Consider the following 25,271-nt stretch of genomic DNA (forward strand, 5'->3'; position numbering starts at 1 on the left):
AAACTGTGTCACACAAGTTACAGTAAGCATTTTGGTCTCTCATGTTTCGTTCGTTTGTCCGTTGCCTTTTTTTATTTTGTTTGTTTTGTTGTTCTGTAATTTTGTGTACAAAGGGTTGATTTTGATTGTCCCACTTTTTTAAGCAGTGAAAGCTTAAATCAAAACCCTTTGATCATAAAACTATTAAGTTATCCTTCATTTATTATTTAACAGGAAAGAGAACAAAAAGAAAGAAACAAGTCGCGTAAGGCAAAATTACTACATTTAGTCAAGCTGTCGAACTCACAGAACAAGAAGAGCAAACGCTCGATCGAGTCACTTTCGCAGTTCTGAATATTATATGAGGCATCAGATGGACAGGAAGAAATTGCTATTCACAACACAATGAGTCACGTTCACATAAAATTTGAGCCCGGTCACTTTTATAGTTTCCGAGAAAAGCCCAACGTTAAGTTGTGTGTTGCCGAACAGAAAAGGCTAGTTATCTCCCTTGTTTTTCTGATAACGTTCGTAAAAGGCTACAGATGTAAATACTTTGATGTAAAGAATAATCCTACAAAGTTTCAATCACATCCGATGAACTTTGTCAAAGATATAAAATGTCTAATTTTTCCTTTGACGCTGACCTGTGACCTTGAAAAAGGTCAAAGGTCAACGAAACCATCGTTAAAGTGTAGAGGTCATTGGAGGTCACGACTAAACAAAATATGAGCCCGATCGCTTTGATAGTTTCCGAGATACTTTGTCAAAGATATAAAATGTCTAATTTTTCCTTTGACGCTGACCTGTGACCTTGAAAAAGGTCAAAGGTCAACGAAACCATCGTTAAAGTGTAGAGGTCATTGGAGGTCACGACTAAACAAAATATGAGCCCGATCGCTTTGATAGTTTCCGAGAAAAGTCCAACGTTAAGGTGGTGTCTACGGACGGCCGGCCGGCCGGCCGGACGGACGGCCAGCCGGCCGGACAGACTAACACTGACCGATTACATAGAGTCACTTTTTCTCAAGTGACTCAATAAAACTGAACGCACTGCATTTTTTCACCAAGACCGCCTACTTGTAGTTTCGTCAGTCCACCGCTCGTGGCAAAGGCAGTGAAATCGACAAGCCAGAATAGTGCGGTAATAGTCGTGCTGAGCAGGGTAGCACGCTATTCTGTACCTCTCTTCATTTTAACTTTCTGAGCGTGTTTTTAATCCAAACATATCATATCTAATGTTTTTGGAATCAGGAACCGACGAGGAATAAGATGAAATTGTTTTTAAATCGATTTCGGAAATTTTATTTTAATCATCATTTTTATATTTTTTATTTTCAGAGCTTGTTTTTAATCCGAATATAACATAATTATATGTTTTTGGAATCGGAAAATGATGAAGAATAAGATGAACATAATTTTGGATCATTTTATATAAAAAAAAATTAATTACAATTTTTAGATTTTTAATGACCAAATTCATTAATTAATGTTTAAGCCTCCAAGCTGAAATGCAATACCAAAGTCCGGCCTTCGTCGAAGATTGCTTGGCCAAAATTTCAATCAATTTGATTGAAAAATGAGGGTGTGACAGTGCCGCCTCAACTTTTACAAAAAGCCGGATATGACGTCATCAAAGACATTTATCGAAAAAATGAAAAAAACGTCTGGGGATATCATACCCAGGAACTCTCATGTAAAATTTCATAAAGATTGGTCCAGTAGTTTACTCTGAATCGCTCTACACACACACACACACACACACACACACACACACACACACACACACACACACACACACACACACACCACGACCCTCGTCTCGTTTCCCCTCAATGTTAAAACATTTAGTCAAAACTTGACTAAATGTAAAAAAGAGATAACAAAAAATCTGAAGTGGTGTTCAAAGAATATCGAAGAATTGATAAGTACCATAAAAAGAGCACAAAAAAAAATACCGCCACTAAGATACCAAAAATAAATGATTGCATTTTGACAGAAAGACGCACAAGAAGGGGTATCAATTGCTTTAAACAATTAAAACCAATATGTATGTCAACACAATATCCACAAACTTGAATATCTACAGAAAAGAAGACACAGATGGAATGTTTGTCAAATGATTCGACACAAAAAGGGGTTGTAGAGCGTGTGGAAAGTGAAATAGTAAAAGTGGTTCCCATGCAATGATCCAAGGGATGACATATGGTCCACCATACCCTCATGCTTTAATGGCACATTCCTTCCTGTGTAAACCATCTTGTAAATCAAAACACATCTATCCTGAGGCTTTTACACTGGATGAGAGCACACTTTTACTTGGACACATGCAGAACACACACAGACACAAAAACACACACGTAGACACAGACGCAGACACAAACACACACACGCAGACACAGATGCACACACACAATCCCATCCTACACAGAACACAGCCATGTTGTTGATTGTTGGTATGCGTCCAAGTTGAAAGATACTCTTATCCCATGTTAAAGCTGCCTGGACAGATCTGTTGTGGTCAACATGATCGTTCACACATGAAGGGTTGTTTCTATATGCTCAACATGCATGAATGGGTTCGCTGAATCGTGAGCAGATGACTCACCCCTAGTCACGATCAAATCTTCATCTGCACAAGCAGTGTTAGTCGTCAAGCGAAGCATTAGTGGACAAAACAGAAGACAATAGGACATCAGAACAATGCATGTTTCAACATAGGCACAATATCACATTCTTCAAACAAGCACAGATCTTCACATCAAACTAGTTAATATGTTTGCCCTCCCATAAGAAATAAGACCTCTGTGTTTAAACGAACATGCAATAAATTATAAAATTAAATTAAACAAATTTTTTTTAAAGGTAAAACAGAGACAGGTTCATTGGAAAAGAAATGACACAACAGCAAAAGAAGCAGCCAATATATTCAAATCAATGCTCAAATTTCAAATGCTCCGATTGAAAGAAGCAATACTCAGTTATGTATCATCCTCATTTTTTCTTCTCGTTCGTCTTCATATACATTTCATCTTTCTTTACTTATATAATCAAGCATTACAAGAAATATTTTACACCCACATCCACACACTCCAATATTTATGTCATGTTGGAAGTACTTCTTATTCTTTTCACACAAGTGTCGCACAGTTGCATCACGCCATCAGTAAAAGTACACATGAACAAAATCTGTTTCTCCACAGATAACCCAGGCTTTTCATGGTTCATTACTTCTAGTTCCATTCCATGTATGCATCTCCTCATAGCTACAACCAAACACTTGAGGCAAACAAACACAAAAACAAACACACACATCAACAATCAGTTTGCTATAAATTCTTCTGTTTCTTCTCCTGAAGCCCTTTCATCGTAAAGGAGATTGAAACAGCACAATGCTATTTCCAGGTTCTACTCTCAAAAAAGAAAGCCCACATATGCTCAAACTGAGGTGACAGAGCACACACAATTAGGATTTTGACTAGGAGCACACAAAGAGAACTTTCTAGCTGAAACAGAAAGAAAAAAATAAAGAAAAAAATAGAAAAAGAGGTTCTTGTTCAAATGAAACTCAATATTTCTTGTGAATGCATACATTTGTGTGCCTTATTTACTGACATTAAAAAAGATTGACTTGCAGAATACCGAGAACCTTGAAAACGCCCACAATGTTACGGAGACAAGAAGACGAGTCTCAGTATCACTACTTTGGGGGTTGGGTGGGGTGTGGGTAGGGATGCTGACTACAGAGCAAATCTGCTAAATCGAGAAAGGAAATTATACAAACAGAATGAACTCTGGCAGAGAAGTCTGCGGTGAACTATACTACAAAAGGCAATAAATATCTGACGTGTCATACGACCTGTGTGACATTCATCAAATAAAACGCCCAAGCAAATGTCAAGTCTATTAGATTATTTGCGTATCAACAATGGCGAACAACACAGAAGAAGGCACAATACTTGAACTGTCTGGCTGCTGCCGCTGCAAAACTAACTGCTGTTCTGGTACATTTATGTGGTTTTCTTTTCTCTCTCTGCTTTTTTCCTTGAATAAACTTAACTTGTTTCCCACCAGGATCATGATATTGTTTGCCTGACCTGCATAGGATAGTAACTCTGGGTTGGTTTCTATCACTTTTCTTTGGTTTGCTTCTTTGCTGCCGTTTTATCAGAAAAAAACCCACCTTGTTTAAGATACCGGGGTGCTGTAGTAGTGAGCTTGAATTATGTTTGTCTTTACTGGATAAGTGGATGAGGTAGTTTTCTTGTTTGTTTTCTTCTTTGTTTGTTTGTTCGCTTTTTTTGTTTTGCATTTCATACATTAAAAGTATTCAAATGACAGGTTAGCCATGCCCAATCCTATGCATGTCCTCAAAGATGATTCATTTTCCTTTAATTTTCATCATATAGATCATCTTGATAATCATGACCCAAAGATGTAGAATATTAACCAGTTCTTCAATTTATACATATTACAGCAATTTAAAGTCTCTATATTGGATCTGCTGAAGAAGAAAGAGTGTTATTGTTACTCCATGTACAATGTGACTTGTTAGATATTATTAAGTGTCTTGGTTAACCATGTGCATATAATTTATAAGGTTAATCACTATCAACACAGAGAGTACATCTTTAGAGGCAGTGTTCAGAGCATGTATACTTTGCGCTGACGTGGGCGGTCGTGTGACTGGAGATCAAACAATAAAAGAAGAAAATATGTGAAAAAATAACAACAAAATACTAAACAAACCTGAAAATAATAAACCAAGACCTTACAAAACCGTGCCTTCTAAAACAGTAAAATAGTATTCTCCTATTATGGAAAAAGTACAGAAAACTGCTAATGATGCACCCAGCAAGAGCATGTTGCAAAAGCACTTACTTATGTGTTCAGGAAACAACTCAGCTATATTTTCCAGCCAAACAAAATGATTTGGAATTATTCATAAAGGATAGGCAAGACTAAATCAAAATACATTGTATATACAAATGTGTGTTATTTACACTGTTCAATATTATTAAACAAAATAGACAGACACACAGAAAGATGGAGAAAAAACACACACACACACACACACACACACACACAAGCACAAAAAGTGCTGACAGACAAAAGCGAGTGAAATCAGAAGAAAATACTGCTCAAATGGTCAAAAGCTGTATGTGGATGCCATAAATTAATGTCCATCCTGAAGTCTGAAAACGATTATGAAATACTAGGGGACATGAGTGTAACTGGACATTCCACACAGCAATCATCTTGATCATCATTCCCTTCGCAGAACAGGATTTCATTTTTCACATGTTTTCAGAGATAACCCATTTTTCTGTCACTTTGACTCTGACAGCGATAGAAAAATGTGAAACTGATAAGACCCCGAACATTAAACATCCGGAATCAGAATGTGAAGCATAATTGTCACCCGTTTCTCTGTAACCAATGATCCACCTAGTTACTTTTTGTTGTTGACAATAAAGCATTCAAGTTAAAAAGACCTTCCTTTCTCTCTGTGTAACTGATATGTACACCGGCCACCTCAGACCAGTCCAGGCTGTACAAGGGATAAGACCTTCCTTTCTGTGGAACTGATCATGTACAAGGGATAAGACCTTCCTTTCTGTGTAACTGATCATGTACACCGGCCACCACAGACCAGTCCAGGCTATACAAGGGATAAGACCTTCCTTTCTGTGGAACTGATCATGTACACCGGCCACCACAGACCAGTCCAGGCTATACAAGGGATAAGACCTTCCTTTCTGTGGAACTGATCATGTACACCGGCCATCACAGACCAGTCCAGGCTGTACAAGGGATAAGACCTTCCTTTCTGTGGAACTGATCATGTACACCGGCCACCACAGACCAGTCCAGGCTGTACAAAGGATAATACCTTCCTTTCTGTGTAACTGATCATGTACACCGGCCACCACAGACCAGTCCAGGCTATACAAGGGATAAGACCTTCCTTTCTGTGGAACTGATCATGTACACCGGCCACCACAGACCAGTCCAGGCTATACAAGGGATAAGACCTTCCTTTCTGTGGAACTGATCATGTACACCGGCCACCACAGACCAGTCCAGGCTATACAAGGGATAAGACCTTCCTTTCTGTGGAACTGATCATGTACACCGGCCACCACAGACCAGTCCAGGCTATACAAGGGATAAGACCTTCCTTTCTGTGGAACTGATCATGTACACCGGCCACCACAGACCAGTCCAGGCTATACAAGGGATAAGACCTTCCTTTCTGTGGAACTGATCATGTACACCGGCCACCACAGACCAGTCCAGGCTATACAAGGGATAAGACCTTCCTTTCTGTGGAACTGATCATGTACACCGGCCACCACAGACCAGTCCAGGCTGTACATGGGATAAGACCGTCATTCCACTTGACACATACCAATGATCAACATCCCAACTGCTTCTTGTGCAGGCTGGGAACTGTTTGCAGAAATAATCACAAGGGTGTTCACAGGTAACTTACAACATTAATTCAGCAGAGAAAGCAATTAGGCTGTCGATTTTTGGTATGTGTCAGGGTGGAAAGATATCGTTATCCCATGTAAAAGCTACAGTGCGCCTGTGGTGATTTACAAGACTGTCAACACAGGAAGGAAGGTAGAGTGGAACCTGTGGTGATTTACAAGACTGTCAACACAGGAGGGAAGGTAGAGTGGAACCTGTGGTGATTTACAAGACTGTCAACACAGGAGGGAAGGTAGAGTGGAACCTGTGGTGCTTTACAAGACTGTCAACACAAGAAGGAAGGTAGAGTGGACCCTGTGGTGATTTACAAGACTGTCAACACAGGAAGGAAGGTAGAGTGGAACCTGTGGTGATTTACAAGACTGTCAACACAGGAAAGAAGGTAGAGTGGACCCTGTGGTGATTTACAAGACTGTCAACACAGGAAAGAAGGTAGAGTGGAACCTGTGGTGATTTACAAGACTGTCAACACAGGAAGGAAGGTAGAGTGGAACCTGTGGTGATTTACAAGACTGTCAACACAGGAAGGAAGGTAGAGTGGAACATGTGGTGATTTACAAGACTGTCAACACAGGAAGGAAGATAGAGTGGACCCTGTGGTGATTTACAAGACTGTCAACACAGGAAGGAAGGTAGAGTGGACCCTGTGGTGATTTACAAGACTGTCAACACAGGAGGGAAGGTAGAGTGGAACCTGTGGTGATTTACAAGACTGTCAACACAGGAAGGAAGGTAGAGTGGAACCTGTGGTGATTTACAAGACTGTCAACACAGGAAGGAAGGTAGAGTGGAACCTGTGGTGATTTACAAGACTGTCAACACAGGAAGGAAGGTAGAGTGGAACCTGTGGTGATTTACAAGACTGTCAACACAGGAAGGAAGGTAGAGTGGAACCTGTGGTGATTTACAAGACTGTCAACACAGGAAGGAAGGTAGAGTGGAACCTGTGGTGATTTACAAGACTGTCAACACAGGAAGGAAGGTAGAGTGGAACCTGTGGTGATTTACAAGACTGTCAACACAGGAGGGAAGGTAGAGTGGAACCTGTGGTGATTTACAAGACTGTCAACACAGGAAGGAAGGTAGAGTGGAACCTGTGGTGATTTACAAGACTGTCAACACAGGAAGGAAGGTAGAGTGGAACCTGTGGTGATTTACAAGACTGTCAACACAGGAAGGAAGGTAGAGTGGAACCTGTGGTGATTTACAAGACTGTCAACACAGGAAGGAAGGTAGAGTGGAACCTGTGGTGATTTACAAGACTGTCAACACAGGAAGGAAGGTAGAGTGGAACCTGTGGTGATTTACAAGACTGTCAACACAGGAAGGAAGGTAGAGTGGAACCTGTGGTGATTTACAAGACTGTCAACACAGGAAGGAAGGTAGAGTGGAACCTGTGGTGATTTACAAGACTGTCAACACAGGAAGGAAGGTAGAGTGGAACCTGTGGTGATTTACAAGACTGTCAACACAGGAGGGAAGGTAGAGTGGACCCTGTGGTGATTTACAAGACTGTCAACACAGGAAGGAAGGTAGAGTGGAACCTGTGGTGATTTACAAGACTGTCAACACAGGAAGGAAGGTAGAGTGGAACCTGTGGTGATTTACAAGACTGTCAACACAGGAAGGAAGGTAGAGTGGAACCTGTGGTGATTTACAAGACTGTCAACACAGGAAGGAAGGTAGAGTGGAACCTGTGGTGATTTACAAGACTGTCAACACAGGAAGGAAGGTAGAGTGGAACCTGTGGTGATTTACAAGACTGTCAACACAGGAAGGAAGGTAGAGTGGAACCTGTGGTGATTTACAAGACTGTCAACACAGGAAGGAAGGTAGAGTGGAACCTGTGGTGATTTACAAGACTGTCAACACAGGAAGGAAGGTAGAGTGGAACCTGTGGTGATTTACAAGACTGTCAACACAGGAAGGAAGGTAGAGTGGAACCTGTGGTGATTTACAAGACTGTCAACACAGGAAGGAAGGTAGAGTGGAACCTGTGGTGATTTACAAGACTGTCAACACAGGAAGGAAGGTAGAGTGGAACCTGTGGTGATTTACAAGACTGTCAACACAGGAAGGAAGGTAGAGTGGACCCTGTGGTGATTTACAAGACTGTCAACACAGGAAGGAAGGTAGAGTGGAACCTGTGGTGATTTACAAGACTGTCAACACAGGAAGGAAGGTAGAGTGGAACCTGTGGTGATTTACAAGACTGTCAACACAGGAAGGAAGGTAGAGTGGAACCTGTGGTGATTTACAAGACTGTCAACACAGGAAGGAATGTAGAGTGGAACCTGTGGTGATTTACAAGACTGTCAACACAGAAAGGAAGGTAGAGTGGAACCTGTGGTGATTTACAAGACTGTCAACACAGGAAGGAAGGTAGAGTGGAACCTGTGGTGATTTACAAGACTGTCAACACAGGAGGGAAGGTAGAGTGGACCCTGTGGTGATTTACAAGACTGTCAACACAGGAAGGAAGGTAGAGTGGAACCTGTGGTGATTTACAAGACTGTCAACACAGGAAGGAAGGTAGAGTGGACCCTGTGGTGATTTACAAGACTGTCAACACAGGAAGGAAGGTAGAGTGGAACCTGTGGTGATTTACAAGACTGTCAACACAGGAGGGAAGGTAGAGTGGAACCTGTGGTGATTTACAAGACTGTCAACACAGGAAGGAAGGTAGAGTGGAACCTGTGGTGATTTACAAGACTGTCAACACAGGAAGGAAGGTAGAGTGGAACCTGTGGTGATTTACAAGACTGTCAACACAGGAGGGAAGGTAGAGTGGAACCTGTGGTGATTTACAAGACTGTCAACACAGGAAGGAAGGTAGAGTGGAACCTGTGGTGATTTACAAGACTGTCAACACAGGAAGGAAGGTAGAGTGGAACCTGTGGTGATTTACAAGACTGTCAACACAGGAGGGAAGGTAGAGTGGAAGCTGTGTATAACAACCAACCAAGGGACCAACTAAAAGGGCCCTTATAGAAAGGTGAGTGAATCATAAACCTCGTCATGGTTTCTTCCGGGAGGTCGTAATGGCAGGTGGTCGTTATCAAGAGGTGATCACAAGGGCAGGTTCAGTTGTAACTTTAGAGGGCAACATCGGTGAGCGGCAGATGTAGCTCTAGTTTCTTGTGCCGGCAACGCTAAATCTAGCTCTGTGGCCTTTTACAAAAACAAGGCTTGGTCTCCTGAAGACAGATGTTTGCCCTAAAACCCATAAAGTTAAATGCTAACAAATTCCCCACACAACAGCTCCCATGCAACCATACAACACAAGGTTAAAACCACCAATTTAGTGCTAACAACGACCTTGAGCCCTTTGACAGCAACAACACCTGACATGACAACACACGCTGAATTTAAATCTTCCTCCAGATTCTAAATAACATGAAGCTAAGTCGGTACACCATTTCAAATCAAAGTGTTTCAAACAATGTCTGTCAATCAGTTTCAAAGCCAAAAGCACAGTTTCTGGCTGGCGCTGACCCCCTACAATGGAACCCCCATTTTAAGACTCCCCATTTTAAGACTCCCCATTTTAAGACTCCCCAATTTAAGACTCCCCATTTTAAGACTCCCCATTTTAAGACTCCCCAATTTAAGACTCCCTCCCTGTTAAGACCCGGTTTTCTCAGACGTTTTGTTGATAAACTCTGCAAACTGACCTCTGTTTTAAGATTTTCTCATTTTTAAATGGGACCCGAGCATCCTTCACCTTGGACACATACATCCTAACCGCCAAAAATCTCCAGCCTTGCTGCTTTCTGTGCAGCGTGGGTTTTTTTTCCCCGTTGAATAAATAACGCTGTTTGACATAAGCGTGAGTCCCACAGCCAGCATCAGGAGTGTTGATGTTTGGTATGTGTCCAAGTGGAAGGATGCTGCTATCCCAGCTTTAGTAATGGCCCCAATGAAACTATGGTGATTTACAAGTTAATGTGCACATGAAGGGAGGTAGGTTAAAGTGCTGACAACCTGTACTGAGCTAGGGTCACATGAAACTAGAACAAACGCCCAAAGTTAGGCTCTCACCTGCGGGATGGAAGGGGTAGAAGTCGAAGGAGAGACGATAAAATGTGATCTGCATTGATCCGTTGCTGATATCCCAGTGCCGACTTGGGTCTGTAATGATGAGAAATGAAATGACTTGAGACCCTGACTGCAAGAACAAATACACCTCCATGAATTTAACAGTACATTTACCTTTGGGTGGTTATTAAAAAATTATCAACATTAAATTTGTGTACATCTAAAATACAAACTAATAAGAACCTCATGTCAGCAGTTCACTGTAAGTCAAACACTATTGAAGATTCATTTCTGTCCACTAATTTAGTTATTTGTTCATGTTGAAAGCAGTCCGTAGAACCAGTTAGAACTATTTATTGATAATTCACAACAAGACAGCTTCACAACTGATCTTGTTTTGCTCCAAATGAGAAAACAGATAGCGAAACGTACGTGTCAGTGACAGCAGGTATTGCTCTAAATAACAAAACTGATAGCAAAATGTCTATGTCAGTGACATCATACCAGAAGGGGTGTCAGTGTCATCACAGAGGTGAAGGTCGAATCGACTGGTGACCAGATGATAGGAGGTAGTGGTCACGTCGAAGCGAGCAAACAGCCTGGCAATGGCCGACTGGCTGGACGGGTCCTGTGGCCGCGCCTGTTGTTGTTGCTGTGCTCCTCCCCCTCCCATCATGCCCTGTTTCTGGGTTAGAAAAAAAGCAATGAATAAATAACATAAAGCAATGCTTTTACAATACAATAATACAGTCCAACCTGCCCTTTCGATTATATCCACCTGCCCTATAAGATCCCGGACGAGTTTTTTCCTTCTTAGTAATTCATGATTCCATAATGACCACCTGTCAATAACAACCACATTTTTTATTTGATCCTTTGGGTGGTCGTTTAAGGCAGGTTTGACAGTACTTTGTTATCTCAATTTGAAAACTGTATTATGCTATGAGAGCATAACAAGGAGATACAAAGGGTCCAAAAACCATATTCTCTGACTGTGAGTAAAACATGCAGCCATGGGAACAATGGGGCTGCTCCAGTTCAAAAAGCTGCCAAGCAACCAACACCTTCTGATTTGAGTGTTGCCAGAAAGCTAACAATTTTGAAACTAATTAGAAATGCCAGAAGTACCTTATGCTGAAAATCCACTCCTATGAGGCATTCTTGTCCACACACACACAAACACACACACACACACACACACACACCCCTCTAAGGTAAGGTAGGGTTGGGTGGATAGTTCTAAGCAAAATTCAAAACTTGTGAGTCTGGCAAGTCATTAATTTTAAAAAATGAACAAGCAATACAAAAAGTCCAAGGCAAAATTCTGTTTTTACAAAGTACAAGAAAAGGGAAACCTGTAATGCAAGCGGAAAATACATGCAGCAAAACTTCTCAGTCAGAAACGATCAAGTCAAATCACCTTCAGTTTTTCCGCCGCCAGCCTCTTGCTCTGGTGGGAGGATCGCTCGATGACTTCCTTCAGGGAATTGGCGTACAAGATGGCCGCCTTGAGCTGAGTGATGGTCAACACCCATAGCAGGTCGTCCAGCAGCAGAATGACCCGTGATGACAAGATGCTGCAGTCTGCAACAACAGTAACACATTGATGAGGAACATGGCCATGCTAAAAATACTTTCCTTCCTATGTCAATGATCATGTCAACCACCACATATCTGTCCAGGTTTTTACTTGGGATACGAGCACCCTTCCACATAGACACATACCAAAAATCAACAGTAGCCTGCCTGCATGCTCCCTGTCTACAGTGAGAATTTTCAAACAAAGCAACAGTTAGAACATTTAATTTTTTTCTAATTCCTACTCTCAACACACACTTGTGTGCACTACTAAAACAATTGCAGGTGTTTGTCTGAAGCTGCTTCTTGGCAGTAAAAATCAACTAATAGTCCGTTTTAGCACCCCCAGAAAAATTAAATCCAAACTTGCTCAGCTGACAGAATAGGTCAAAACAATATTTCTTGCTGTTGATTTGACATCTTTTTGAGAATGTAAGCATAAAAAGACATGTCGACAGTGCACTGATGTCTTTCCCATGCGTGCCAGCAGCAAATGCATTCTTTGACGTATTAACAACATTGCACGTCAGCGTACAATCCTTGAAGCCTGTCCTTAATTGGATGAAGTGGACTACGCAAAGTATACTTGGCGAAGCTGGCCGAACGGAGCTTTAGCACTGAGTTTTCGGTAAAAAGACTTCACGAAGTCGACTTCGAGCTCAATTAAAAGTCCGCCTTCAACGTACCACTCAGGCGTTTCTTCAGCGCGATGCGAATCTTGGCCTGGTTGGCGATGAGTCGCAGGGGTGTCAGCGCCTCCTTGGCCCAACTCTCGTCAGCCGCCGCCTCAATGCGTGTTGTCTGCCACTCAATTTCCTTGAAGAGAAGAATCTCGCCCCGTGTGGAGTCGCGAATTCGTGTGGTCCGCAAGTCGTTGGTTGCGCTCCACGTAGGGGTGGTACTGTGGACTTTCACTCTGGACAACTGGAAAGGAGGAAAATAAAGTTTGCGACCTTGTTCTTCAAAACTTCACGCAGTACAGTGGAACCCCCTTTTTAAGACCTCCAAGAATCTGAGAAAATCAGGTCTTAACAAGTCGCGTAAGGCGAAAATACAACATTTAGTCAAGTAGCTGTCGAACTCACAGAATGAAACTAAACGCAATGCAACGCAGCAAGACCGTATACTCGTAACATCGTCAGTCCACCGCTCACGGCAAAGGCAGTGAAATTGACAAGAAGAGCGGGGTAGTAGTTGCGCTGAGAACGATAGCACGCTTTTCTGTACCTCTCTTCGTTTTAACTTTCTGAGCGTGTTTTTAATCCAAACATATCATATCTATATGTTTTTGGAATCAGGAACCGACAAGGAATAAGATGAAAGTGTTTTTAAATTGATTTCGACAATTTAATTTTGATAATAATTTTTATATATTTAATTTTCAGAGCTTGTTTTTAATCCAAATATAACATATTTATATGTTTTTGGAATCAGCAAATGATGGAGAATAAGATGAACGTAAATTTGGATCGTTTTATAAAAGAAATATTTTTTTTACAATTTTCAGATTTTTAATGACCAAAGTCATTAATTAATTTTTAAGCCACCATGCTGAAATGCAATACCGAAGTCCGGGCTTCGTCGAACAATACTTGACCAAAATTTCAACCAATTTGGTTGAAAAATGAGGGCGTGACAGTGCCGCCTCAACTTTCACGAAAAGCCGGATATGACGTCATCAAAGACATTTATCAAAAAAATGAAAACAAGAAGGGCAAAGCCCATACGACTCGCATGCTTTACACATTTTTCCTACCAAAATACATGTGACCTTGACCCAAGGTCAAGGTCATCCAAGGTCATGCAACACAAAGCTGTTAATTCAAGACATAGGAAGTACAATGGTGCTTATTGGCTCTTTCTACCATGAGATATGGTCACTTTTAGTGGTTCACTACCTTATTTTGGTCACATTTCATAAGGGTCAAAGTGACCTTGACCTTGATCATATGTGACCGAATGTGTCTCATGATGAAAGCATAACATGTGCCCCACATAATTTTTAAGTTTGAAACAGTTATCTTCCATAGTTCAGGGTCAAGGTCACTTCAAAATATGTATACAATCCAACTTTGAAGAGCTCCTGTGACCTTGACCTTGAAGCAAGGTAAACCAAACTGGTATCAAAAGATGGGGCTTACTTTGCCCTATATATCATATATAGGTGAGGTATTGAATCTCAAAAACTTCAGAGAAAATGTGAAAAATGTGAAAAATAGCTGTTTTTTAGGCAACATTTATGGCCCCTGCGACCTTGACCTTGAAGCAAGGTCAAGATGCTATGTATGTTTTTTGGGGCCTTGTCATCATACACCATCTTGCCAAATTTGGTACTGATAGACTGAATAGTGTCCAAGAAATATCCAACGTTAAAGTTTTCCGGACGGACGGACGTCCGGACGGACGTCCGGACGGACGTCCGGACGGACGGACGGACGGACGACTCGGGTGAGTACATAGACTCACTTTTGCTTCGCATGTGAGTCAAAAACGTATGGGGATATCAATCCCAGGAACTCTCATGTCAAATTTCATAAAGATCGGTCCAGTAGTTTGGTCTGAATCGCTCTATACGCACGCACACACACACACACACACACACACACATACACCACGACCCTCGTCTCGATTCCCCCCTCGATGTTAAAACATTTAGTCATAACTTGACTAAATGTAAAAAGGAGGAAGTCTTAAAATGGGGGTAAATGTACAGAGGTTATGAACAAAAAGTATAAGAAAACTGGGTCTTAATAAGGAGGGAGTCTTGAATTGGGGGGTCTTAAAAGGGGGGTTTCACTGTAATACAAACCAGTTTAGTGTAACTGCATGAGCCAACAGTATACACAACTTTTGTGAAATTCAGAGCAAAACAAAATGGCAATGACGAAGAAAAGTTTTTGCGTTACCAATTTTAAAAGCGCAGGAGGAACAAAAATCTTGAAGATAATTGTACTTATAAGAAATGCCAGGGACTCTTCCCTGTAAACATTTTCTGCATGCAACCTTCAACAGTGCTAAAGTGGATAATTAACCTTACCTGTAACGAGGCATTGAATGTGCGAGACATCATCTTCATGATGACCGAGTTGATGTGAACGAAGATTCCATCCATCACTTTGTCGATGAATCCATATTTCCCCCCAGAACTGAAACAGGCAAGGAAACATCTTGACATCCATCAGAATTCAGGTATCTTACCTTCTAATCTAAATACATTAATTCCGTCCTGCAAACACATTACCATTCCAATACATAGATCTGCATGCCCAGGCTGTCACAATGAAATAAGAGCATCCTTTCACCTTAACACAGGCCATTAATATCAAATGCCTGGCTGCTTTCTGTGCATACTGTGAATTTTGTGTATGTGGTGAAGGTATTTTGAAAGTGTCTACGTTTTCAACCAGCAAAATCAATTTTGCAAAAACAAAACAAAAAAATTCCACCTTGCATAGAGAGCAATTAGGTGCAGATTTTTGGTATTGATCCAAGTCAAAGGATAGCTTTATTCTACACGAAAGCCTGAACAGATATGTGGCGGTAAATCATGATCCTGAAAGCCTCCGAAAGAAAAAAGAAAAACAGAAAAAAAAACCCAGGCTGTAAAACTTTTAAACACAGACTTCAATTAAAAAAGAAGCCAAAAATGGCCCAAGTGCCACATTTTGCTCAATACCTTTTCCCCCAAACCTCTTATTCGACATTCCCTGGCTCCTACTTCCCTGACACACTCCCCCTATCACCCCCCCCCCCCCCCCCATCCAGACAGGGTTGTTAGTGAAGCACTATGGCTGAAGGGGTTTGAATCTGACCCGAAAAGACATCAATTTGCAAACATAGGTGAACTACAAAAACAGCATTTCCCATTTTATACCACAGATGCTGAGTGTCTCGCATGGTGGGATCATGAATCGCGGGGTCGCCCATTAGGGATAGGAGTGACCCAATTTTACCCTATCTGTTACAAAGTGAATCTGTGAGTTACCTGAGGGGGGTCTTGTCTGTAGCGCTGGTGGGAGGTCGCGGTGTCTCGCACGTCTCCATCTCTATAACCACCTCGTCCAGGTACTGAAACAATAGTCAATAACACTCAATGCTGATTGGTATCATTTGCATTTTTTAATTTGTTTCATTCTTCTTCTTTTTTTTTTTTTTTTATAAAAGAGTACTACAGACATGGCCACTGCCAACAGCCCTGACGACCAAACTGTGGGGGACCTCCGACGACCTGAGGAGGAAAGCCCAGTTCATGGCATTGTCAGGACTTGGAGCCTGAAACTACCCCCGAAAGCGGCGTATGGATGCCTAAATGGCGGGGTAAAAAACGGTCATACATGTAAACAAAAAAAAAAAACAAGAAGAGCAAACGCTAGAATCGAGTCACTTTCGCAGTTCTGAATATTATATGAGGCATCAGATGGACAGGAAGAAATTGCTATTCACAACACAATACAGATGTAAATAATTTGATGTAAAGAATAATCCTATAAAGTTTGAATCAAATCCGATGAATAGTTTCAGAGATATGATATTTCAATTTTTTTCCTTCAAGACATACCTGTGACCTTGAAAAAGGTCAAAGGTCACCAAAGCAGACGTCAAAGTGTAGAGGTCACTGGGAGTCACGTTCACATAAAATTTGAGCCCGGTCACTTTTATAGTTTCCGAGAAAAGCCCAACATTAAGTTGTGTGTTGCCAAACAGAAAAGGCTAGTTATCTCCCTTGTTTTTCTGATAACGTTCGTAAAAGGCTACAGATGTAAATACTTTGATGTAAAGAATAATCCTACAAAGTTTCAATCACATCCGATGAACTTTGTCAAAGATATAAAATGTCTAATTTTTCCTTTGACGCTGACCTGTGACCTTGAAAAAGGTCAAAGGTCAACGAAACCATCGTTAAAGTGTAGAGGTCATTGGAGGTCACGACTAAACAAAATATGAGCCGGATCGCTTTGATAGTTTCCGAGAAAAGTCCAACGTTAAGGTGGTGTCTACGGACGGCCGGCCGGCTGGCCGGCCGGCCGGACAGACTAACACTGACCGATTACATAGAGTCACTTTTTCTCAAGTGACTCAAAAACACTCATGTAAAAAAAACACGTGTACGTGGGAGTTTCAGCACATGAACACAGAAGAAGAAGAAGAAGAAGAAGAAGAAGAAGACCATGAGGAAGAGCCTGAAATAACCAGCTGAACCCAAACGAAGAAGAATTAAAAAGTTAGATGGTTATAAGTTTGTTTTCCCAAATCAGGGTCTGGTGCATGACAAAACTGGTCGAACACCTGAACCTTCCCTGACAAACAGCTGTTAAAATGGTCATCCACTCCACAGTGAACACCCGCCTCAGCCACTTTTATTGTTTTAAATTAACTTATTTCCCCAGCCTCCAAATTGAAGCTTTTTTCTGCAGTACAGTATTATAGCAGATTAGCACCCTCATTTGAAATACAAAGCTGTTTCATGAAAGCGTTGCAACAAAAAGTGAACATGTGTAAGGCAGGAAATAGGCTGGTTGTCTGAATCAATATGTTGTGGTTGCAAACGCATACGCTCTTTAGCCTGGTATGCTCCTTTCTGATCATCTTCGCAAGACACTGACAAAGCAAGCACAGCAGGAAACAGGTCGGTTTTTTCTTAGTACGCATGTTGCATAATGTTCACGATGTAAGTGTAAATGTACACACTCTTATAGTTTGTGACCACTTGTACAGGGAACCCTGTAAATGTAATGGCAGGTCCCTATCATGATGGGACACCTGATAAAGGACACTAATTCATGCTGCCCCTATGTTTACCAATTCAACCAAAGAATCGCTCTCGTGAGACTGGCCACCTGCAATTTAGGGACACTGTTGGCTGGTCCGAAGGGTGCCCTTAATGACATGTGCCACTGTACTTGCATACCCTCTTATACAGTGGAACCCCCCTTTTAGTATTAAGACCTTCAAAAATCTGAGAAAATCAGGTCTTAAAAGTGAGGGAGTCTTAAACTGGGGGTAAATTTACAGAGGTTGTGAACAGAAAGTCTGAGAAAACAAGGTCTCAACTCATTGTCTCCCAGGTACGGATTTATCCGTACCCACTCATATGGCTCTATCTGACCAGGTACGGATATATCCGCTTAGACTGTTAGCTTCAGTCGCTTCCTGTAACGTCGATCTAACGCCTGCATTCCAGCGTGTTGATACACAGTTGCCACACAGTTACTACTATTCAGAGTGACCTGCTGCAGCACAGCTAGTCTCAGCTAAAAAAAACCTTGGTCAACATCGTTGGGGTAGAAAGTGTCAAATGGGAGAAAGTGGTAAATTGGGGGTTCCACTGTAGTTTCTGGTCATCTCTGAAGGTGTCACAGAATGAAGCATAGACCATTTATCCTGGACCGCCAACTAGCTCTCTCTCCGCTCTTTCTCTCTATTACGAGCATAGACCATTTATCCTGGACCGCCAACTAGCTCTCTCTCCGCTCTTTCTCTCTATTACGAGGTAGCGGCCTCTCGCATTTAGGAACCTACGCTTACATGGCCTTTCAGAAATCAGGGGGATGCCATATCCGGTGTCGATTGTAAACATGGACGAAGTTGCCGAGGTAAGTTCTGAAAATGCTAAAATAAACTCAGCTAAAGTGCACATGGAACATGTTTTTCGATGAGTTTTGTTAAGTTTAGTTTGGAGTTTTGGAAAATCCAGTTCATTGTCAGTGTCACCTCCCATTGTCACAAGTAACTGTAGCGTGCTTTCTTTTCACTGTCTTCGAATCGCTGGCCTTTCAAACCGGACGCTTATGAAAGTCGAGCGTCGTAACCTCGAAGGGTCACGTGACGACAGGCTATTTGGTCACTGAATGAAGTCCCACCCACATGCCCGGTCAAGAGGTGAGGGTGAGAACTGAATATACTGGCAACTAAGAGAACAAGAAGAGCAAACGCTCGATCGAGTCACTTTCGCAGTTCTGAATATTATATGAGGCATCAGATGGACAGGAAGAAATTGCTATTCACAACACAATGAGTCACGTTCACATAAAATTTGAGCCCGGTCACTTTTATAGTTTCCGAGAAAAGCCGAACAGAAAAGGCTAGTTATCTCCCTTGTTTTTCTGATAACGTTCGTAAAAGGCTACAGATGTAAATACTTTGATGTAAAGAATAATCCTACAAAGTTTCAATCACATCCGATGAACTTTGTCAAAGATATAAAATGTCTAATTTTTCCTTTGACGCTGACCTTGAAAAAGGTCAAAGGTCAACGAAACCATCGTTAAAGTGTAGAGGTCATTGGAGGTCACGACTAAACAAAATATGAGCCCGATCGCTTTGATAGTTTCCGAGAAAAGTCCAACGTTAAGGTGGTGTCTACGGACGGCCGGCCGGACGGCCGGCCGGACGGCCGGACAGCCGGCCGGCCGGACAGACTAACACTGACCGATTACATAGAGTCACATTTTCTCAAGTGACTCAAAAATCAATGAAACAGACGGGCTGCTGATTGCCCCACCAATTCACAACACCTCAGGGGGCTGTTAGCTGTAGGTGACCGCATAGGTTTCCCATTAACGCCAAACGCCGCTGAACAGAGGTGTAACAGTGTTTGTGCATTTAGAAGCTGTCGACTCTCTCGTCTTCCTTTGTGTTGCTTTCACCTTACAAGTTACATGTACATTTTCTTTACTCAATTTTTTACCGTGTGATCTGATGTGATGCTTCCATTTGACTTTCTCTTGATATTTCTTTACTGCTTACATTTCTTCTACTTTTCTGTCTTATTTTGTTTACTACATTTTGCATATTTTTCAATTTTTGTTAACAGAAAGTACAGCCTGGGATGGAAGGAACAATATGTCTTGTAAGTGTGAATCTGTGATACTTTACTTGTTCTTTCTAAAATCCCTGTTTTACTGTCTTTTTTGAAAAAAATTCTTATTTTTCTAAAGTCCAGTTAGGGGAAAGGATAACATATAATATATATATATATACTCACGGAATAAAATAACTTAACATGTTTTAAAATTTAATATCTCAAAATCGGAAAAAGTTGCAGGAGAGCGGGGTGGTACGATCATAGAACCATCAATTCCTGAGAAGAGGAAACAAGAAGAGCAAACGCTCGATCGAGTCACTTTCGCAGTTCTGAATATTATATGAGGCATCAGATGGACAGGAAGAAATTGCTATTCACAACACAATACAGATGTAAATAATTTGATGTAAAGAATAATCCTATAAAGTTTGAATCAAATCCGATGAATAGTTTCAGAGATATGATATTTCAATTTTTTTCCTTCAAGACATACCTGTGACCTTGAAAAAGGTCAAAGGTCACCAAAGCAGACGTCAAAGTGTAGAGGTCACTGGGAGTCACGTTCACATAAACTTTGAGCCCGGTCACTTTTATAGTTTCCGAGAAAAGCCCAACGTTAAGTTGTGTGTTGCCGAACAGAAAAGGCTAGTTATCTCCCTTGTTTTTCTGATAACGTTCGTAAAAGGCTACAGATGTAAATACTTTGATGTAAAGAATAATCCTACAAAGTTTCAATCACATCCGATGAACTTTGTCAAAGATATAAAATGTCTAATTTTTCCTTTGACGCTGACCTGTGACCTTGAAAAAGGTCAAAGGTCAACAAAACCATCGTTAAAGTGTAGAGGTCATTGGAGGTCACGACTAAACAAAATATGAGCCGGATCGCTTTGATAGTTTCCGAGAAAAGTCCAACGTTAAGGTGGTGTCTACGGACGGCCGGCCGGACAGACTAACACTGACCGATTACATAGAGTCACTTTTTCTCAAGTGACTCAAAAAACCGGAATGTTCTCGGTTGCTTAGTTTTTTCACAATTGGTCCTCAAAGACGCATGGTGTCATTTTGGAGTTTACTAGACTGACGCCTAAGCTTGCCGACGCTGCCGACAGCCAGTGCACGCTGTGTGTGCTGTAAACAGGTAGGCCTGCACTCTTTGACTCTCGGGGCACGTCTACCCGTACTTGAAACCTGCAAAAGGTCTGCTGCTGATCCACGAATATTGCATGAAAGTACTGCCTTTGGTTTGTCCGTTTGTTTGTGAGTTCTCTTTCTCTTTGCCCAAAACTGTCCACTCTGTTTTTCTCTTTCACCGTGCCACGAACGTGTGTGAACGATAGACTCGTCGCAATAGGGATGTTGAGAGGAGGGATGACTTATTCTGATGTTGCTAGGAGATTCGGAGTGTGACCAGGCAATCAGTTGCCTTGTGGCGAAGAAGGTACCAGCAAAACAACGTTAACGTTCGAGACCTGCCTCGCCAAGGACGGCCCTGTGTCACCAATCCTCAGCAAGACCGCTTCATTAGGGTTGATCGAATTTCGACTTCACAATGAAATTTGTTTGGTTAATAAACGTATTGAGGCTAACCTTCACTGCTCACCGCTGCGATCAACCAGTGCACGCCACACAGCGCTGTCAAACACACAGTGCTAAGTTTGTAAACTCCAAAATGACACCATGCGTCTTTGAGCTCAAATTGCAAAAAAACGGAACAAGCCAGACTAATCCGGGTTTTTGCCCATAATGAGCAATTGAACAAGCTTTACGTTGGTACAAAAATCACTCCTGTAACTTTTTCTGATTTTGAGATATTAAATTTTAAACAATGTTAAGTTATTTTATTCCGTGAGTATATATACGACTAGTGTCTGTGTGTCTGTTCGCGATGCACGGCTAAAGTTCTCGGTGGATCTTTTTCAAATTTGGAGACCGTATTCAGCTACACCCCGGCATAGATGTATATTGCACATCTATGACCCCGGACACAACCTCGTCGATGAGATATTTCAACACGTGCTCTCAGCGCGCAGCGCTGAACCGATTTTGGTTTTTCTCTGGATCCATTCCCAGTAACTCTTCCTTATCTTCTCCAGTGTTTTTAGCCGCGTTTATCTCCCTTCCTCCGTGCGGTGCGCCGGCTTACACCCGGCATAGCCGGGTCCCCAGCGCAGCCGGGTATTTGGCTTGACTTCTTCCCGGCGCAGCCATACCCGGCGAAGCGGGTATTCATCTAGTATATATATATATATATATATAGATACATGTACAAGTATCACACAAAGGTGAAAAGATCTTGGTACATGTACCACTAACCACTGGATGGTGGAGGGGGGAGATGGGGAGAAGAAGTGCAGGTGTAATGGATCCCCCCTTTTAATGAATATCTCCAATTTGAGACTTTCCCCCTGCTTTCTCAGATTTTCTGTTCATAACCTCTGTTCATTTATCTCCATTTTCAGACTCTTTTCTTTCTAAGACCCAATTTTCTTCGGTTTTTTTATGTCTTAAAATGGGGGTTCAACTGACAATTTCCAGAAATAGCTCTGTCCTGGTGCTATAGACTATGGAAGAGTTGCACCCCTTCAAAAAGCTGAGGCAAACACACATGGCTACTGATCAATGGAGGCAAATGATCATTGAACTTGAGCAATGACAATTAAGTGTGAAGTGTTACTGGGTGGCCGAGTGGTAACGCACTTGCGCTCGGAAGCGAGAGGTTGCGAGTTCGACCCTGGGTCAGGGCGTTAGCAATTTTCTCCCCCCTTTCCTGACCTAGGTGGTGGGTTCAAGTGCTAGTCTTTCGGATGAGACGAAAAACCGAGGTCCCTTCGTGTACACTACATTGGGGTGTGCACGTTAAAGATCCCACCATTGACAAAAGGGTCTTTCCTGGCAAAATTGTATAGGCATAGATAAAAATGTCCACCAAAATACCCGTGTGACTTGGAATAATAGGCCGTGAAAAGTAGGGTATGCGCCGAAATGGCTGCGATCTGCTGGCCGATGTGAATGCGTGCTGTAATGTGTAAAACAATTCCATCTCACACGGCATAAATAAATCCCTGCGCCTTGAATATGTGCGCGATATAAATTGCATAAAATTAAAATAAAAAAATATAAAATAAATCCCTGCGCTTAGAACTGTACCCACGGAATACGCGCGATATAAGCCTCAGATTGATTGATTGATTGATTGATTGTTACTGGCAGTGAACTGTTACTGGGTTTCCCCCTCTAGAGCTTTATCACCAATTATACTTTTTAACCTTGGATGAACGCACTCAGACCAGTGTTCAGTAGGCTTCTTTCTTGGGAGCAAGAGAAAAGTTCAGGTAGTACACCTGTCAATTAAGTATGGTGACAATAATAAACAAATGTAACAGTGGAACACCCTTTTTAAGACACCCCCCCCCCCCCAAATATAAGACTTCCTCCTTTTTAAGACCTTGCTTTTTGGGATTTTTATGTTCATAACCTCTGTAAATTTACCTCCATTTTAAGACTCTATTCTTTTTAAGACCTGATTTTCTCAGATTTTTGGAGGTCTATAAGGGGGAGTTCCATTGTAATATGAATACATTAATAGTACATGTACATGTGTGTTGGTGTGATTAGGCCAAAACATTTTTTTTGGTCTGTTTACGGTAAAATAGGCACAAAAAAAATAGGGGCGGTAGGTCGGTTTTTAAAAAAAAATTATTTTGCCAAAAAACAACTCCCCCCCCCCCCCCAAATGCCAAAAAAAGTCTAGGGTCGCGCAAAAAAATAGGGTCGGTCGGGATACTGTAAACAGACTTTTTTTTGTGTGCCTTACAAGCACTTGTTTATAAACCCACCTCATGATCCTGATGATTACATTACTCAAGAAACATAGATAACATACGTTCACTGACTACCTAGGCCCTTAGAACAGTGAGAGAGTGTAGTTTTACTGGCATTCCAATCTGCTTTCAGTTATCAACAAGACCTAGTACTCTTTGTGTAACACTGACCAAGCCTTGTATCTCTGGTTAAAGCATTCTCACCTCCGTAATCTAACAATGCCTTGTCAGAAAGAGACATTCTGATACATAGAGATGGGTTTACTAGCACACACACAACCACACACACACACATGCACGCACATTCAACAAAGTCAAACAGATATGGCATATGCACACAGATAAAATGGACAGACACACACACACACACATATATATATATATATATCCCATGACCTCCCTTCTTTGTCTCTGTTACTTCAGTATGGGTATATATGTTGTATTTTTATAGCTCAATAAATACATCATGGACTCCAAAAAATATATGATAGTGCAGATTCCGATTTGGGCAAAGGACTACTTTCCTCCCGACCTTTGACCTCGCGCCGAACAATGTGACACATTTATATAAAATCGTATTGCACGGCTCAGAAAACCATATCAGTTGCACGCAAAAATGAATCTCAGAACTGATCTGATGTATGAGATGCAATAAGCAAAAGTTTCTTTCATTATGAAAGCAATGCAGGTCGAAAAAAACGAACATTCAACTTACAAGATAACCAGATGCTAGCGAACAAACAAAAAAACCCACGAGTACCCTCCCCTTGCATCGTTAGCAGACGACTTTTGAGAATCTGTCGGTAGTGTGTTTTGGTGTGCGCCTTCAGCTATCAAACATCGGCTGTTTCACGTGTTTTGCGAGCAAGTCTACTCTTTTGCCTGGCTCTGCAGTAAGTCCACATATTTTTCCGTAATCCAGTCATATTCCTTCAAAATGCAATCAATCGGCGGTGACAGACGTGTCGGTCGCGTTTTCCAGTCACACCCATACCAGTTTAAGTTCATCCACGCAAACACACTCGCAAAACAGTTTATCACGTAGATACATTTCAAATAGGGAGCAAATGGTTAAATCTAAACCTACATATTTGTTCCCTAAAATTTGCTTCTCTGTCAATAAGCCTAATTACACACGTTCGAGAAAAACAACGTGGAATCGATTCTGAATCGAGTAAGCCAAATGGGTTCCAAACCCGTTTCGCCCGTTCTGCCGACCTGTAACGCAAAACAAAAGAATTGTGCGCTTCAACTAAATTAATTTCTATTCGACTTCATTACTTTCTTGCAACTTATGAACCTTTACTTAAAGCTTTTAAATGGTCTGAAAGTAGTGTTACCGCGTACTTATCGATGCACTCATTCGTTTTATTTTTTCAGCGACGGTCACTTAGTTTAAGGTTGCAAAAGGGCTAAGTCTCGCTGGCAACAGTTTTACCCTGCACAGATCGCAACAGTGCCGCTAGTAGTCTACACTTTGTGTTTGATGGTAGAATGGGATATACAGATTACAACACTCGTGGTTTTTTATATGGCTTGTATTTCAGTCA

The 25,271-nt window shown here is 41.6% G+C and overlaps 1 protein-coding gene across 1 annotated transcript in view; it reads right to left on the reverse strand.

The window, feature by feature from the left end:
* Window positions 1-25,271, reverse strand: part of LOC138970982 (bridge-like lipid transfer protein family member 3B) — an 86,811-nt gene that overhangs the window by 46,568 nt on the left and 14,972 nt on the right. The window contains exons 4-9 of the mRNA XM_070343565.1: window positions 16,079-16,161; window positions 15,131-15,239; window positions 12,780-13,017; window positions 11,936-12,099; window positions 11,020-11,200; window positions 10,519-10,608 (exon numbers count right to left, since the gene is read on the reverse strand). Of these exons, the coding sequence (XP_070199666.1) occupies window positions 10,519-10,608; window positions 11,020-11,200; window positions 11,936-12,099; window positions 12,780-13,017; window positions 15,131-15,239; window positions 16,079-16,161 (865 nt within the window). The remainder of the gene's footprint in view (window positions 1-10,518; window positions 10,609-11,019; window positions 11,201-11,935; window positions 12,100-12,779; window positions 13,018-15,130; window positions 15,240-16,078; window positions 16,162-25,271) is intronic.

The sequence above is a fragment of the Littorina saxatilis genome, linkage group LG7, assembly GCF_037325665.1.
Source record: "Littorina saxatilis isolate snail1 linkage group LG7, US_GU_Lsax_2.0, whole genome shotgun sequence".
Lineage (NCBI taxonomy): Eukaryota > Metazoa > Mollusca > Gastropoda > Littorinimorpha > Littorinidae > Littorina > Littorina saxatilis.